This window comes from Cotesia typhae, unplaced genomic scaffold (assembly GCF_013202065.1).
Source record: "Cotesia typhae breed Kobodo isofemale line unplaced genomic scaffold, CoteBio_Ctyphae contig_27, whole genome shotgun sequence".
NCBI classification, from domain to species: domain Eukaryota; kingdom Metazoa; phylum Arthropoda; class Insecta; order Hymenoptera; family Braconidae; genus Cotesia; species Cotesia typhae.
In genome coordinates, this window is record NW_027423733.1 from 3,863,180 (window position 1) to 3,880,938 (window position 17,759).

General features: G+C 29.4%; 2 protein-coding genes across 4 annotated transcripts in view; one reads left to right on the forward strand and one right to left on the reverse strand.

Moving 5' to 3' along the window:
* LOC141525751 (thyrotropin-releasing hormone-degrading ectoenzyme-like) overlaps nucleotides 1-5,030 on the forward strand; it is a 28,934-nt gene extending 23,904 nt beyond the window's left edge. Inside the window, exon 9 of one of the 3 annotated variants that reach the window (XM_074240364.1) lies at nucleotides 4,633-5,030. In XM_074240364.1, the coding sequence (XP_074096465.1) occupies nucleotides 4,633-4,689 (57 nt within the window). In that variant the 3' untranslated portion in view covers nucleotides 4,690-5,030. Of the gene's footprint in view, nucleotides 1-4,625 lie in introns of all 3 variants that reach the window. The other 2 variants (XM_074240363.1, XM_074240365.1) reach the window with 2 other exon arrangements.
* A 2,219-nt stretch (nucleotides 5,031-7,249) lies between these two features.
* LOC141525707 (uncharacterized) lies at nucleotides 7,250-8,489 on the reverse strand. The gene is made up of 2 exons (XM_074240271.1): nucleotides 8,294-8,489; nucleotides 7,250-8,164 (listed from the first exon to the last, which is right to left on the reverse strand). The coding sequence occupies exons 1-2, from the start codon at nucleotides 8,324-8,326 to the stop codon at nucleotides 7,250-7,252; spliced, it is 948 nt and encodes a 315-aa protein (XP_074096372.1). The 5' UTR covers nucleotides 8,327-8,489.
* Nucleotides 8,490-17,759: the final 9,270 nt, after the last annotated feature.

A 17,759-nucleotide genomic window follows, 5' to 3' on the forward strand; every position in this document is an offset into this window, starting at 1 on the left:
GTCAAACTTGGTATTCCATTTTTTAACAGCTGTAAACACAATTTCTGTAGAATATTGGAGCCCATTTTTATCAGCATAGTCTTTCATAATAGTAAATAGTTTGTATTCTTGATAATTGTTATCAGATTTAGGTAGTACTAGGAAATCTACACATTTTTGACAGTTTTTGTGAAACTTTAAAAATTTGCGGGTTAGATATCCACAAATGTAATAAATCGCATTGTCATGGGTGAATGAAGCTGTTTCTGTCAGTGACATATCTTTTTCTATTTCTTTGATTGGATTGGAGGCTTCTATTAAGGCTTCTCGCAAAGACAGTTGACTTTTTTGTGGCTTGGCGATTGCAGCACTGAGCTTGTTTAATTTTGCAAAAATCATGTTTCCGTCATCTTGACAGTTTGCCGATTCGGAAACTTTAGTTAATTGCGTAATAAAATTTTGTTTTATAGCTGTCTCGAATGATCTGGTAGAAGGATTGACTGAACATCCATTTTGTTGACGAATAACTGCAAACAAATTTTCGAGAGGATCTTGATTCAAACGCCTAGTTTTCAATGCTGGAATATTATATTCTTTTCTTAGCTCTTCAGATAATTTTAAAACACTGTTAATAGTTAGCATAATTCCTGTGATGCACGGTGGAATAGCTTTTTGTTTATCATTTTTTTTCAAATTTGCTATCGGCAAAGTGAAGCAACATTTCATTTAAAAATTCTATGTGTCCAGATGTCTCAGTTATGGCAAAATTTAATTTTGATTTAACTGTTGGTTGAAGAAGATGCGAGTTAAGTGAATCAAATAATTTATCCATGTCCAATAAGAAATCTGCCGTTGTATCATTGTCGGGAAATTCGTTCGGTTTTATCATTCTGTAAGCTTGATAAGCTAAATACATTGAATTTGAAAAAATTTGAGTTGCTAGTGAAACAGTCATTTTAGCTGCATTTTGTTGCATTCCAAAATGACGATCATTGATTTTGGAATAAAATTAATGTTCATTTGGTTACTCAACAAATAAACTTTGTAAATCAGTTTCCAATCTACGTATCCACCTCGGTATTTAAATCTTTTGTTAAATAGATTGTTGCGAAAAGATTTGATTAAATGAGGAGGGTCAAAAATGATATAAATCTTGCGTTTTCGTCACCAACTGTAAACTCGAAGAAAGGTTTATCTTTAGTTATTTTGTACTTCTTTATCAGTCCGGTATTTCGAGTTCCCTGATCGCAAATTAAACATTTGACGATAAGATCAGTCTCATTCAATTTTTCAATAGTATTAACCATTATTTTGTGAGTTTTTGCTGAATTGCCTTTCTTTCCTAGAAACCAATATCCAATCGTTTGCTTCATTGGTTTATTAATCCAAGTTATCATTGCTACTAATGTACAATGCGCTATTTCATTCGTACGCTCTTCCCCATCATCAGCATAACCGTGGAACATATCTTTGGCTGCATCATAGTGAACTTCAGTGGCTAAACTTATTTCGTCGAATAAAACACTAACAAGACGATCTTCAGTATTGTTTTTTTCAAACGTATCTTTAAGTTGATTTAATACAGTTAAATTTAAACCTGGAGTGGTAGGAAAATCTTTTTGATATTCGTTCAAAGTCCTTATAGTTGGTATATGTAGAAATTTCGCTAAAAGCTTATAAGTTTTGGGGGAATGATATTTTATAGACAATGCAATATCTTTCACCTCGTTACTGTAGCGTTTAGCATATTTGTTCTTCACAGATAAGCGTAATTGGGCTGCAAATAATACTAAAGCTTTTTTACTCAAATAATTTGATGACGCATTTATTATTGATTCAACGTCTTGCTTCATTTTTTTTTTTTTACAGCAAATTTTTCTCCATCCTGTTAATTTGGCTTCGCAATCGACCTATTGTTCTAGCCCCTTTATGCAGCCTTAAAGATTTAGGCGTTAACATTTCAATTTTTTAACTTTAGAAGATACTGCGTTCGGTGATTTCATTATTTGACTCGGTGTTTTTTTGAAAAAGTTCAAACTTACGTATAAATTTATGATTCTTTTTAGGTGTACTATATTGCGCAGGAATCTCAGGCGAAATATTCAAGTTTAGCGTTTCCGCCCTGTTGTTGAATGGCAACTCTTCCAATGCTGCGTTAGATTTCGGTTCTTCAGAATTAGTTGGCAATATGGGCATATAAGTATCATTTTGTGAGGCTGCCTCGACAGTATTGATAAGTTTTTCTGCTGCATTAAATTTAGGTTCTTGACTATCAGTTGGCCGTATTACTGCTTCTGGATTTAGTGGTTCCGTTGATTTTCCAATTTCTCGTTCGTCTTGTAATGAAAAAAAAAAAAAAATTGATGACGTAATAGATGATGCTTTGTAAGATTCATGAACTTATTGTGTTTGTGATTAGTAGAAAAAGTGGGGACAGAAAAAAATTAAACTAAGTAGGATAGGAATTGGCTTCACAATCAAATAATCTTAATTGTAAATTTTGTCGAGTTTTATTTTGATGTTGTCACTAAATTTTACACTGGTATTAATGCGTATAAGGCTGTAATAAGTTGCAATTATTATATACTGTTCACTATTGCTACGGTAAATCTGGAATATCTATCATGTTTCCGGGGATTGATTACAATGCAATTCGAACAATATTAAGTTACTTACAATTTTCCAATTTTATCATCTCCAAAATAAGAAAATGTTAATTTAAGGTATTTAAAATATTTTCTATTTTTTACCAAAAATTAAAAATTTGTGTTTAAATTTTAATAAGCTATTTAAACAAAAAATCTAAAAATATTTACAATTTTGATTCAGATATTTTTGAAACAGTAGTAACAAAAATTCTAATAAATAATATTTACAATTCGGGCTCAGACATTTTTAAAACAGTAGTTACTATAATTTTTAATTATTTACAATTATTAATAACAAAATATCACATTTTCATTGGCATTGAAATAATAAAAATTTGGAAAAATTGTAAGGCTGCTTGTTACAATAGTTATAATTTTCAAAATGCTATCTCTCAGTTGAATATCACAGAATTTTTTTTTTGATTTTTTTTTTAAGTATATCTTCTGCATTTTATCCCCTCACTTTTGGATTTATTACATTTTCTATCGTTTCACCAGTTTCTTTTACTCGACAGAAACGCAAAAAAATCATGAATTTAAATATTAAATGCAATTTACTGATTTTTTTTGCCTGTATTTAAGTCACAGCTTCTAATGCAAGCAGAAGCACTTCTTACCTCTTAATGAAATTTTCACAAAGCTATTTGTTTCAATATTAATTAAAGCTGGTTCATTATCAGTAGCCTTGCGTATTTCAAAAGTAATGCCCCTGTCATTATGCGAGCATTCATCTGTAACAACAATATTGATATTAGCGATATTGTTCTATTTTACTACTGCAACAATTCTCATTTTTTCTTTAAATTATTTTTAAAACAATACCTTTCAAAGCCGGACGTTCAAATATAACTTCTTCATTATTGACGTTTACTAATAAATTTTTGCAGTTGAATTTGTCAAAGGAGGTTTTGGCATATTCTTGGGCATCTTCAAAATATTATCAGGCGGAAGTAAAGTAGGAACAGCATTTGGTACTAATAGTCGTTTGGGTGGTGCATTTTTCTTGATATAACGTCTTTCAAAATGATCGGAACAAATTCGTAAACTGTTGGAAGACCCTTTATACTGAGCAAAGTCCTTCCATTGTTGGCGTCTATACAATAAAATTTAAAAATCAATTCAAAACACTAATTTCATCGAGCAAAATTTTTAATATTATGTAATTTAATGTAAATAAAAAACATTTAACAACACCAAGTTTACAGGATATAAATATTTACAAGCAAGAAAAGTTGATCGATAATCAATAACTTACTTTTGAGACGCTATAAATTTAATGCCTATATTACTTACATTCGTTCTTCCTTTGGCCATAAAAAAAAAAAAGAATGGTCTTTATCTTTTTCTGGTCTTCTTAGACATCTTTTCACATTACACCGAACCATGTTTTTTTAATTAGTTTAAAAAAAATTTTATATTAAGATAAAAATCAAGTGCTGTTAGCCGTTACAAGCAACTTTGGTATTACCAGTATGACGCATTACTTTAAACCGCCATGACAGTACTTTAGTACTTGGACACAAACATCAGATGGCATTCGTAACAGTATACGCGACCTTCCCCTCTATCTTATACTCTTTGGGCTCGCCGCTCTTGTGCAACCCGAGGCTGAAATTAAAAATCTACATAACAATACGACTAAAAAAAAATGAATAATTTCGCGATACTTCAGCCTGATTTAAAAATTATTTTTCCGTTTGAATATGCTCAGCCGATGATCAGCCGATGCTCGGTTACTATGCTCGGCCTATGCTTAGTCGCCAGTCTTGGGCCGATGTTAACATCCGATACCCAGCCAGCCTTGGCCCAATGAAAAATCCGATTCTCGGCCGATCATCAAGGATCGGATGCCTATCATCGTCCAATGATCGACCGATCCTTATTCTTTGTATGGGTTATCAGATACATAGTAGATAACTTTTTCATGGGCTATATTAACCTTTTATGTAATTTATTGATATCAATGTTTTCTTCATGAATTATTTAATTATATTTCAGTTTGTAGGATTCGTTACTAATCAAGAAAAACTCGGCAAAATGTCATGGACCGACACGCTGTTAAAAAAGGCCAGGAGAACTATGTCATCAAGTGAAAAAATGTCATCCATGTTCCATCGAATTATAGACTCAAATCCTTCATTATTTAATTTTATACATGAACCACTGTATTCTAATAATTACTAATTAAATTTAAAGTATACAACAATTCTATAGTAAAACATATAATTTTCATAATCAGTGTTTCATTTTTGACAATATCATAAGTCATCATAATTTAATTTTCTTTCATTCCATTCATCAAACGTTATTACACTTTTCGTATTGGAAATATGCAGCTAACAAAAATTTAAAGTGTATTTTTATGTTATTCGAAAATAAAATTGTACATGATTTGAAATTTTTTATAACAAAAAAAAACTTTTTTTATGTCAGAAATATTAATGTCAGTATCAACCTCGAGTACTACTGATAAATCTTTGTCCATAAAATCTATTAGGTGCTGTAAGTTTTTCAATTCATAAGCCTTGATTGTTTCTGAGAAAAGATTTACATTTTACGTAAGGTTTGTCAAATGCTTCTGAAATAATCGAGTAATAAAAAGCGATCAAAACTATATCCGTTTTTGTAAGAACATATCAATTGTTAAGATGAACTTCAATATGGATGATCGGATTTCAATCTTCGGAACAATCGTGTACTGCTTTAATAGATTTAAATCTCAGTGCAAAATGTAATATATTTCATAAATATAATATATTTCAAAATGTAATATATTATGTAAGGGGAAGGGGAGGATCAATTATCGTTCGGATCAGCTGTCTGGTAACCCCTTTATAATTTAACATGGGATATATACACAAAAAGAAAAATTTCTTGACTGGAGAACAAAATTCTTAGCTCAAAAAAATTTTCGGATGCCTGAAGGAAGATCAAAGTTGTGTTAGCCGAAGTAAAAATTTTTCTTAAAATTATATTCTTGGTGGAAGTAATTTTTTCTTAATTCAAATTATCATAAATACTTGATACAATAGATTTTTATATTTGACCAAGATCAACAAATTCGGTAGAATTTGGCGCCAAGTTCCGTTCAAAACGGAGCGCCAGACTACCGAATGTTATTACTGTAAGCAGAACGGCTTTTCGGGGTTACAAAATTTTATTTTAATTCTGAGGTACTTTTTTAACTTAATTTGTTATCATCAAGATTAATTAATCACTTATTTTACCGTTTTAATCAATTATTTACACTTGCAACAATTTATTCACTTAAAATTATTAAATTTTATCAGCACATACTATAGCTCGCTCAGATTTTTCAATTCTGACTTTTTTTGCTGGAGAAATATATCCGCCCTAGACTAAATAAAATAAAAATGTGTAGTAATCTTTTTAAAGATACGAAACTACAGTTAAAAAAGTAATTCATAGCTTACATTTACGACCGCCAGGGTGCGCTGGAATTATATCCACATAAACTGTAGACAATTTGCGGTAAACAATACAGCCAATGCGAGATTTAAGATAGCACCCCAGTTTTTTTTTTTTTAATTTTGAACTTTTTTTTATCACATCGTTAGTTCATCGTTTGTTCTTCATCGCTTACTATCAACATTTGTTTGATTTGTTAGTTCTCTATTTATTTATTTAAAAAAAAATTTCTTATTAATATATCTTTAAGTTAGCCTCCCTATTGGATTTTTTAATATTTTTTTAGTAATACGGCTCATTAAACCTCTCTTCTCGATTGTTTATGTATATATAACAATCGTTTCTACTTCACATTGTTTATTTGTTGTTTAATCAACATTTTTAATTAGCTGAATATTTTTATTCTAAATATTTGCAGTGCGCATGCGTCAACTTTACGTTTATCCACAGATTTGGTATAATCTGGCGCCAAGTTCCGTTCAAAAATTCCGTTGTAAACGGAGCGCCAGACTACCGACTGTGTTTACTGTAAGCAGAATGGTATTTCAAGGTTGCAAAATTTTATTTAATTATATGGTACTCCTTTTTCCAAAATGATATATCATAAAAGTAAGTCATATTCTATTTTACTGATATTAATTAATTACACGAAGGCTAGATAGAAGGAGGACGCTCGCTATACTGAAGCCACAGCCTAAAAATTGAATCCAAACAACAGAGCGCGCTGCTGTTGCGAAGGTCCCCATAGATTTAAATGATGTAAAATTCAAATAAAATCTCAAGTGATGTTTTTAAATATCAAACTTTAAGTTTTCATATTTTCTTTATCAAGAGAATAACAATTATGAATAAAATTTAATTTGTTAAAATAATAATAATACTAATGAAAATAACATTAAATAATAATATTTCATTATAAATAATTATCAATTTATTATTTTCATTGTAATTTAGAGTCATTGATAGTCTTTGGAGTTTCTTTATCGAGGTTTTTGTGATGGAAAAAAGTTGCGAATAACTTAAATGAATATAAAATTTATTATAATAAATAATAATTAACATCCTTTAATAAACATAACAAGAGTTATTGAAGATAAAAACAGAGTAAAATATGAATTTTCATTTTTTCGCGAACTTGCGCATACGTTTCGTCATGATTTGCCGATTGTTTACATTTCTATTAAAAAAATCCGTCAAAAATGGCCTCTCATAACAATAAAGTTATTTATAATTTTTATCATGAATTCTTTGCGATGTTCTTCACATCCAAGGATAGATAAATCTTCAAGCTGTGAAATTTTTTCCAAAATTTGGAACATTGTATTTGATGTAAAGTTTTTTGTTCCCACTACTGTTAATACCTGAGCCTCTAACTGTCTAATTAACAAAAATAAAGCATCACTTGGATAAATTAAATTTCCGTCGCTCATTTTCTCAATTAGTTTGTCACGTTCGGTCGAATGTGAGGCAGTTAACATTTCTTTGCAGTCTAAACACTTAGTAAAACGACTAACTTTCCTTGCCATAAATCCTGCAATGTATGAAACGACATGATCACTAGTGTGCGTAATGTCATAATCATGATCTAAATTAATTATATCGTCGTTTAAAATGTTCGATCTATCACAATTTTCAGAGGTATTATTTGGTAAGGGTATCTCAGGCGACTTATCATTATAACTATCACTATCAGCAGTAGCACTATTATTATTATTATTATTATTATTATTATTATTATTATTATCATCACAATTATCCAAAGTTTCGTTATTGCCGTCACTTTCATCGCTTGTATCATCGACCCAATGGTCGAAAGGTAAACGTTCAGTATTGACATTGTTATCAAAGAATCTTCTATTTTCATTAGCCATTCCTTCTTCGACGATGGAATCAATTTTTTCGAGCCAAACTTTTTTATTATGAGTAGATGCAGTTAGTGAATCTTCTGTGTGCATAAGTGACTTTAATAATTCACCCCCAGTGACGTTGGAGCCCCTCGGTGGTGTTGCTAACGAATAGCTGCATAGAAGACGAAAAACTTGACCAAAAAGTATTGGTTCCGGATGGTCGTTACATCCACAAGCTGACCGCATAATTCCAAAGAATTTCTATAATGTATAAAAAGTGAAAATAAAACAATCAGTTCTTAATATCAATAATTCATAATAATAATAATAATTTTTACTGCAAGAATATCAGTTAAAGATAAAAAATTCATACATGAACTTATATCTTACCTCTAAAGCATCTTGATTCAAGCGTGATGTCATGAGGTAATCATAATTACACTTATTGTGCAAGAATTCTGACAACTCTAAAGTACTTCCTAAAGTTACTTTAAAGCCAGTTAAAGTAGTGGTCGTTATAGGAAACTCGAAATTATCTTCAAAATTGTCGATGTTCTCATCATTATCAGCCTTTTTTTGCCTTCTTTCAGCTTTTTGTTTTGATAGCTCTTCCTTTGCTTTTTTTTCCCAATCGCGGAGATATTGATCGAAGTCAACAATAGCCTGACGATTAAATTTATTATCAAATATTATAAAAAAAAAAGAAATCACAAGTTTTTTTGTATTAATGATGTATGAAATATTATTAAAATATCAGGCGATGCAAATAAAATGAGAAGACCCTGGCTTATATAACATTTCAATGCATGCATATATTTAGATTATAAATAAAGCATAGGATTTAATGACAAGTATTGGGATCCAGGTGATCGATTTTAACAAATTAATCTTTTCAATTACTCACTCTTAATTAACTGCGGTATTGATTTTTTTTTTTTTTTTTATGAAACCTTAGAATATCGATCTCAAAAAGACTGAAATTATGTAAATATTATAAATTATTTTCATTTTCATTTAAATACCTTCCTCATCGAGCAATCACTAGCTGCATGCAAAGCGGTTTCAGGCGTTCGAGAGTTCATAGCTTTAATTATATTATCTACTCTTTCCATAAAAGCTATAGTGGGTTCACAGTCGTGCAGTTCATAATAATTGTTCTTGTACATTGACATAGCTACTCTTAACTGACGTGCGAATAACTGCAAACATTTACATTAAATGCAATAATATATCGAAAAAACATTAAAACGTTTTTTATGTTATAAATAAATAATTGTTAGAAGAAAATAAAGTAACCAATACCTGTGTTGCCAGCAAAACATTCATTTTTTGAAAACCTTCCGGTTTTAAATGATGAGGCGATAATTTAAAACCTATTTTCAAGTTCATCTTGCCATATGCTTCAATCTTCATAAGTATTTGCCAATGAAGCATTTTAACAATACCATCGGGGGTCTACAAAATAAACATTCATCAGTACACTCACACACATATTAATATCAATAACAAATGATCATATTACCCAGAAAGAAGGAAGTTTAATAATTCCATTCCTGAAGTTTTTCAATAAATGGCAAAAATCTGATGCAAACCATAGTCGTCTCTCTGTATCGTACGGATGCTCACAGCTAAATTTCTTATCTTCTATCCCAAATAGCTTCCAAGCACCCCGATTCCATTGCGCAGCATCAGTAGTTACACAATCTACACTAAACCCAGCTTTTTCAAGTAGTAGTATGCATTCGATTATCAGTTTATGCAATATTTCACTGGTAACAGAACTTTTGCTCAAGAAACTCCCGATTACTTGGACCCAATCGCCTTGAAATGGCTGATACATAAACACGAGAGCATGATCAGCTCTTGTATTTATAAACTTTCCTGGTGTATAAGCTCCCAAGTCAACAAATCCGTCGAATGTCATAGTTCTTGTATTTAATTTTACTCCTTCACTCAACGCTACTTCATCAATAAGAAGAGTACCTAAAGAAAAATAAATCGATAATTAATATTACTTATAGCAATTGATAAATATTATTAAAAAGCATAAAAGAAGCAAGCTAATCAAGAATTTCTAACTATTGAAGCTGGACAAATTAAAAAGCTGTAATAAAACTACAGAATTGTTGATATATTAAGGAGATTCAAGTGGCGACTAGTATGTAGCATAGGAAACAGCATGTAAATTTATAATGAATGTAAAATTAAAAAATTTTATGAAATTATGAATCTTCAATAATTATTATCCTGTCAAAGTTTCAGATACAATTTTCGGAGTTTATTTTTAGAAATATTGATTTATTTTCCATTTAGTTCCAGATAGAAATAGTTGCTTCTTTTTTTCAAACGACTCGAAATTGTTTAAACTATTGTATTTTAGTGATTTTTAAAATTATTAAATCAATGAGAAAGGCACTAGGATTTTTTTAATCTATCTAGATCCTTCAAAGCTTGGCAAAATCAACTGTTTTTTAGTTAGTAACTACAAATACTCATAAATTGTTAATGTTGCGGCTGAAGCTTAATAACAATTCTAATCAAAATACCCCTTTTAGAATGTGCTTCCATACGTGAAGCTTTATAACCTAGAGTATCAAATATAGCAGTGGGAAAACCAAATGCGCTATCTAGTTTTTTAATATAAGAATTTAACGTGTCCTTGCACGGGAGGGATAAAATTTGCCTCTCTCTAAGACGGTCATACACCGCGGAACTTTTAATGCGCATTAACAGGCATTCGTATACCCACTCGATATCATATCTCCTCTGCTTGGAGTTTTTTACTTTTGCAGCATCGAAACAAGCTCGAACAGCTTTTTGTTGTACTTCGGGAAGGTCGGCTATGGCTTTTTCTAGAACTTCAGTCTCAACAGCAGCACATTTTAATTTTTGGTCATTAATTAATTGAGACAGTTCATTATTCTTGAAATACGAAAAATTAATTATGAACATAACAAAACAATTTAGTTGCTCTATTACGTATGGGACTTCGATGTCAACTCGATTCATTTTGAACCCGATCCTCTTTGATTCGGCTATTTAAAAATTTTAATAATAAACGACACTTTTTTTTTTTTGTAATTCGTAACTTTTTTAAATTGGGTAGAAAAATTTAAAAAACATCATTAGTTTAAGCTAAATCAAAAAGTGTCAGGTTAAAAATGGTAGATTTGAAATGCAATGACCCTTATACTACCTTTCGCTGCAAGCGTGTAGTTTTCCTTTTTGTGAAATTAATTGACGTTTCAGCTTATCGCACTGTACTTTTAAATTTTTGGTACTTTTATTATCACGGTTTTGCAGCTGGTGTCTGAGAATTCGGCAAGGTTTACATCGGATGATACCCTGATAAGATCGATAATTTTGATTTATCAATATATTCACACAAGTTAGCGAAGATCTGGTGGAAAAAAATAGTTTTTAAATTATATCATAATTATTATTATTTGATAGTAGCAATCATATATTTTTGTAATACCTGTCACTATTAAATCCTGTACCATCACAGAAACTACTAGTTTCTAGTTCTCTTAGCAAACTCCAAAAATCTTTTTCATTTAAAAGAGTGAACGTAACCGCTGTAGACTTATTCGTTTTTATATTTGTCACCTATGTATGAATAAATAAAATTTGTTTCATAGAATTTTGATTCAATACTAAAATAAAAAATTCAACTATCACAGGACTATACCGTTATATTTAATTCTTTATCTATTTTAACGTGAAATTTCAACGATAAAGATTTAGGATCCGCGTAAAACAAATAAATTTTCTGACTATCCGTCACATCATCAGCCCAGCTCCATTTTTGCGGTAACATATTTGTTTTTAAAGTTTCTATTAATTCCTTACTACTGAAATAAATTGTCGTTTCTCCTGCACTCCAATTTTCATGTTGAGTATCTGTGGGCTGCTATTTAATAAAACATTGAAGTAATGAATACGTATAACTTTAATCAAAGCAAAAATTGATTTTGATATCTCAAGAAAAAACTTACTTCTTCATTGAGATCCGGAGTACCATTTGAAGTTTCTTCAGAAGTTCTTACAGTCGGGGGAAGGAACGTTCTGAAGCGTTTGCAAATCCTAAAGTAAAATTATTCAACACAACCGTTTGTAATAAACATTAATAATTTATGGATATGATTTATATCTATTTCAAAGTCATATCGCACTCACGTTATCAGAATTTATCGGTAAATTTGTATTTTCCCCAGAAGTTTGAATTGAATTTACTTTCGGGATCGCATTCGGTTTCAGAGTATATTTTTTCGATCTGATGTGAAAGTATCATTATTGAAGATTGGTATCATATCTTTTTGATAATATCATGATCAGAAAAATGTAACTCGCACACAAATTTGTCAGGTGTTAAATTTTGACATAATCCTAGGCTCCATTTGCGCAATTTTTCTGAATCCTATATGAAATTTTATATTAAATGTTACACAGCGTCATAGTATATTATTATGAATATATCAAATTATTAATTAATGTTACTGAAGTACTAATAAATGAATTTAATTGACCAACGTAAAACAAATTTGTAGGTTACCTTCGGAATTTTAAATAGAGAAGTCTGACGAAGATTAGAGTCATTACTTTTTTCGTTCTTTTTTTTCCCACTCAAACAATTCAAAACTGCACAACACTTCACCATTTTTTTTAAATTTAATCGTAAAATTATTAAAAATCACTTGAAAAAATAAATATCTCTTTCACTAAGAATACTGTCGCGGATGTAGTCGTTTGTGGTCATGCGCAATAGAAGCCTAAAGGGAACCTCCGCAATCGAGCTGCAATCTACTGGCCAGTAATGAACTAAAATCTTTACGGAGTTTCAGTACACCTGAACAGCTGAAAATCCTATAGCGAGCGTCCTCCTTCTATCTAGCCTTCGTGATTAATTATAATCAATTATAACATTTAATTCACTTAAAATTATTAAATTTTATCAGCACAAACTATAGTAAGCCCAGAAATTTCGATCCTGACGTTTTTTAATGGAGAAAAGTCACCGCCACAGACTAGATAAAATAAAAATGTGTAGTAATCTTACTATAGATACGCAACTACACTGAAAAAAGTTAATTCACAGCTTGCATCTACAACCACCAGAGTGCACTGGAATTATTTCTACATAAACTGTAGATTCAACGGGATAGCTCACTGAAGTTAGAACCCCAAATTTTTTTCTTTCAATTTTTGATTTTTTTTTCTATCACGTTTTCAGCTTTTCGTTTGTTCTTTATTATTCACTCTCAACATTTGATCGTTCTCCATTTATTTTAAAAAGAATTTATTAATAATGTACCTTTAAGTTAGCCCCCCTGTCGCATTTTTTAATATTTTGGTAGCAATTTGAGTCATCAAGCCTCTATTTTTGATTGTTCATGTATATTTAACATTTGTTCCTACTTCACATTTTTTATTTGTTGTTTAATTAACATTTTTAATTAGCTGTATGTATGCATTCTAAATATTTGCACTGCGCATGCGTCAACTTTACGTATATAGACTTTTAGCGCGGTCTTTTGAAAATTATAGTGACAAGCACATCTCATGTATAAAAAATTAAAAAATTTACGGGTGTAATTTTTTAGGAATTACCATTTAATTAATTCAAATAATTAAAAAAAAATTGTTAGACATCAGCCAATATCAATGTCATTAAGTAAATAAATATTAATTTCATTATAAATTTTTTAAAAATATCGAGAGAATTGTTAATCAATGCATGTACATTTTTTTTTTATTTTCATCAATTCTATTTTCATCAATACTACGAACTATTAAAAAAAAAAAAAAAAAAAAAAATCCATAACAATTAAAAAAAAATTTCAATACTTTATTAAAATAAAACTTATTATAAAATTATTAAAAACTACACGTTGCCCTTTTGTCCTGTGACCTCTGTAATTAAAATTACAAGAAAAATACACTTACTCTAATCACTGTGCTGGTCAATATAATTTTCAAAAGTCCGCGCTGAAAGTCTAAACGTAAAGTTGACGCATGCGCAGTGCAAATATTTAGAATACAAATATTCAGCTTATTAAAAATGTTAATTAAACTAGAAATAAACAATTTGAAGTTGGAACAAAGGTTTTTTGTACATGAACAATCATAATCAGAGGTTAATCCCATTGGATAGTGTACCATTCTATGATTTTGTGGTCGTTGCCGATAGGTTGCATTGTTATCCAATCAAGTGGATTTAGGTGAAAAGTCTTACAATTATGAGCATGGTGTATTGTGTCATTTACTTACAACAATGTCATAATAACAATAACACTAATAATAAAAATTATGAGAATGAAATTAATTATATCGGTAATACCAAATTGAGGTTAAAAATATCATTATCATTATTATTACTGAATGAATTATTGTTATTATTAAATTAATGTGTATTAGAGTATTAAATCCAAATCAACAACTTTTTTAATTCAAAAAAATGTTAAAATTTTTATTGTATATAAATAAAAATGTAAAATCCCTATTAATAAGATAGTTAATCGCTTTTAACCGCGGAGTTTACGCGGATCAGTCACGTTAAGTCTTTTAATGCTACTAGCTATTATGAGAGAAACAGAATTTCAATTTTTTTATTAGGATTTGATTATCAAAATTAATGAATAAACAACCTATCATATTAGAATAGCTTTGCCTGCATTAATTTATTCATTTATGAATTTTCAATTTTGCGCGGGAAAAATTTAATTTTGAAATTAAGAATGTTAAAATACTTTATAAATACAAAATTTCTAGAACAAACTATCATACAACTTCATATGTGGATGGTTTTCAAACCTATTCTTTCTATTGAATTTCATTTATTAACTAGACTAAATACACAACAGGCTAAAGATTGTTTGAGTTTTACTTTCTTCCTTCAGGCCAGAAATTCAAGATTTAGGCAATTCTCATTGGATAGTGTACACATTCTACGACTTTATAGTCGTTGCCTGTAGGTGGCATTGTTATTCAATCGAGCGGATTTCAAACAATTGTAATTTTTAGGCCATAGGTATTACAATTATGCGTATGATGCATTGTCCCCTTTATTAACAATAATGTCATTGTAACAATAACAATAATAATCATTATAAAAATGAAATTTATTATATCGGTAATGATAAATTGATGTTAAAAGTATCATTATCATTGTTTATCTTTACCAAAATAATTATTGTTATTGTTAAATTAATGTGTAGTAGAGCATTAAATCTAGATTAACAACTTTTTTAATTCAAAAAAATGTTAAACTTTAACTATATATACATAAAAAATTTAAAATCCCCATTGATAAGCTAGTTAATTGATTGAAACCGAAGAGTTTACACGGGTCAGTCACGTTAAGTTTTTTAATGCTACTAGCTACTATGAGAGAAACAGAATTTTAATTTTTTGTTAGGATTTGATTTTCAAAATTAACGAACAAATAACCTTTTATATGATAATAGCTTTACCTGCATTAATTAATTTATTTACATATTTCTAATTTTACGCGGGAAAAGTTCAATTTTAAAATTAAGAGGCGAGCAAAAAATTACACTTAACAAAAAGATATGAAATCCGAACAAAAACAGTTTCACTGTAAAAAATTGCGCCAAGTCCACGTTCATAAAACTCATCTCAATAACATCTGCACTTTGCAAAAAAAATAAGACTCGTTACAATAATTTTCATTCTATACAAAAAAAAGTTAAATACAAAAAAATACCAAGAAACCGTCATAATGTTGAAAAAATTGAAAAAAATATGTTGAAAATTTAAAAATTAAAAAAAAATTTAGTGTGCGTAGTTACGAAATATTTCACTTTTTATGAAATTCCTAAATTGTATCTACTAGGACACTTAAAAAAAATTGAAGTCCACAATAACGCACACCAAGTACGTTCCAAAATTGTTTCTTTTAATTTTTAAATTTACAAAAATTTTTTTTTAATTTTCGAAAATCATATACAACCATATCGGTTACTTGGATTTTTTAATTTTTTATTTGATATCTTTTTGTAAAGAAATAAAATTTTTTTTTCTTAATAGTCTTATGAACGTGGACTTGGCACGATTTTTTTACAGTGAAACTGTTTTTGTTCGGATTTCAGTTTTTTTTGTAATTATAATAAAAATTGACAATTTTATTTTAATACATTTCCGGTGGCAAACTATCCCCTTTAAGCTATAGTTCATGTAAAAGTTATTCTTGCGCCGCCTGGCGTGTGTAATTGCAAGCTGTCAAATATCTTTTTTTCACTGTAGTTTCCCATCTATTATAAGATTAGCATGCATCGTTATATTATTTAGTCTCTGGCCGTCCGCTTTTTACATAAGAAAAAAGTTAAAATCTAAAAATCTGGGTCGCTATAGTTTGTGCTGATTATTTTTAATAATTTTAAATAGAAATTATAAAGATAATTGATAATAATCAAGTAATACGCGTAATAAAAAGCATGAACTACTATTATAAAATATCATATAAAAAAAAATCAAATTAAATTTGAAAAAAAACTTGTAACCTCAAAAAACGATTCTGCTTACGGTATATACACACTCGGTAGTCTGGCTTGAGAACGGAACTTGGCGTCAGATTCTACCGAATCTGTTGATTATTAAATAATAATAGTTGATTAATTAAATTCATGCATTTTATAGGTTGACTTAATTATAAATTTTTAATCATTCAAAGGATGTTTATTTATCCTGGAAAAATTTGGGGTACTCAATGACGCGTGCCAAGTACGATAAAGAAATTTTTTTTTAATTTTTAAATTTTCAACAAATTTTCTTTCAATTTTTTTAACATTATGACAGTTTCTTGGTATTTTTTTGTATTTCACTTTTTTTTGTAGAGAATGACAATTATTATATTGAGTCTTATTTTTTTTGTAAAGTGCAAACGTTATTGAGATGAGTTTTATGAACGTGGACTTGGCGCAATTTTTTTTACAGTGAAACTGTTTTTGTTCGGATTTATTAGTACTCAATTTTGTCGATTTTTGTATAAAGTTTTTAAATGTCTGAAGACGATTATTTTTTTTCATTCTAAATTTAATTTGCACCAAACCCATTTAGGCTAATCCCTTATTAGAAAAAGAGATTCAAAAAGATTACCTCAATGTAAAGTGTATATCTATGTAGTAGTAAAAATAAAATCTTTTTCAATTTTTTCAAACAATTTTAATCTTTTTAAATCTCTTTTTCTAATAAGGGACAGTTGATCCTTCCAATAGTTATATGTTTGTTTCAAAACTTATGCCATCCTGTTCTCAAGTCAAACTTCGAAATCACATTTAAAATTTTTATTGTCTTGTTTTATTTGCTCATTATTTTTGTTTAGATCTACGATAATCTTGTATAAAAGTTTATATATTTTTTTTTATTTATTTATATAAGTTTATATATAACTTCTATTTGGATTAATAATAATCTTAAATAAACATTACAATATCTTTTTTAATTTTTTAAATATTATACTTCGCGTAATGCATCTCCGAAAACCCAAATTTGTGTTATTATAAAATAACAAATTGGCCAAGAACAGCCAGACTTTGGGCGATAAATGGATATTAATTGCAAAACATTAATGTCCGCAATAGACGGCGACCAGCGTTTAACCAAGTATGGCCCGTTGACATATCCCTATAACTGGCCAATCGTTGGCTGCCAGATATCGGCCGATGGTTGGGATTGTTTCCATTAACGGCAACTTTGTATGGGATCAAACTTATGAGCTCGAAGAGCTCATAAACGTCATAAGTGCAATTTTATGTCCCTATTAGGTATGAAATTAGCGGGAAATAGCAGGGATGGCCCTCAGGGTCAACCGTTTTTCTAATTTTTTTTTTTTTTT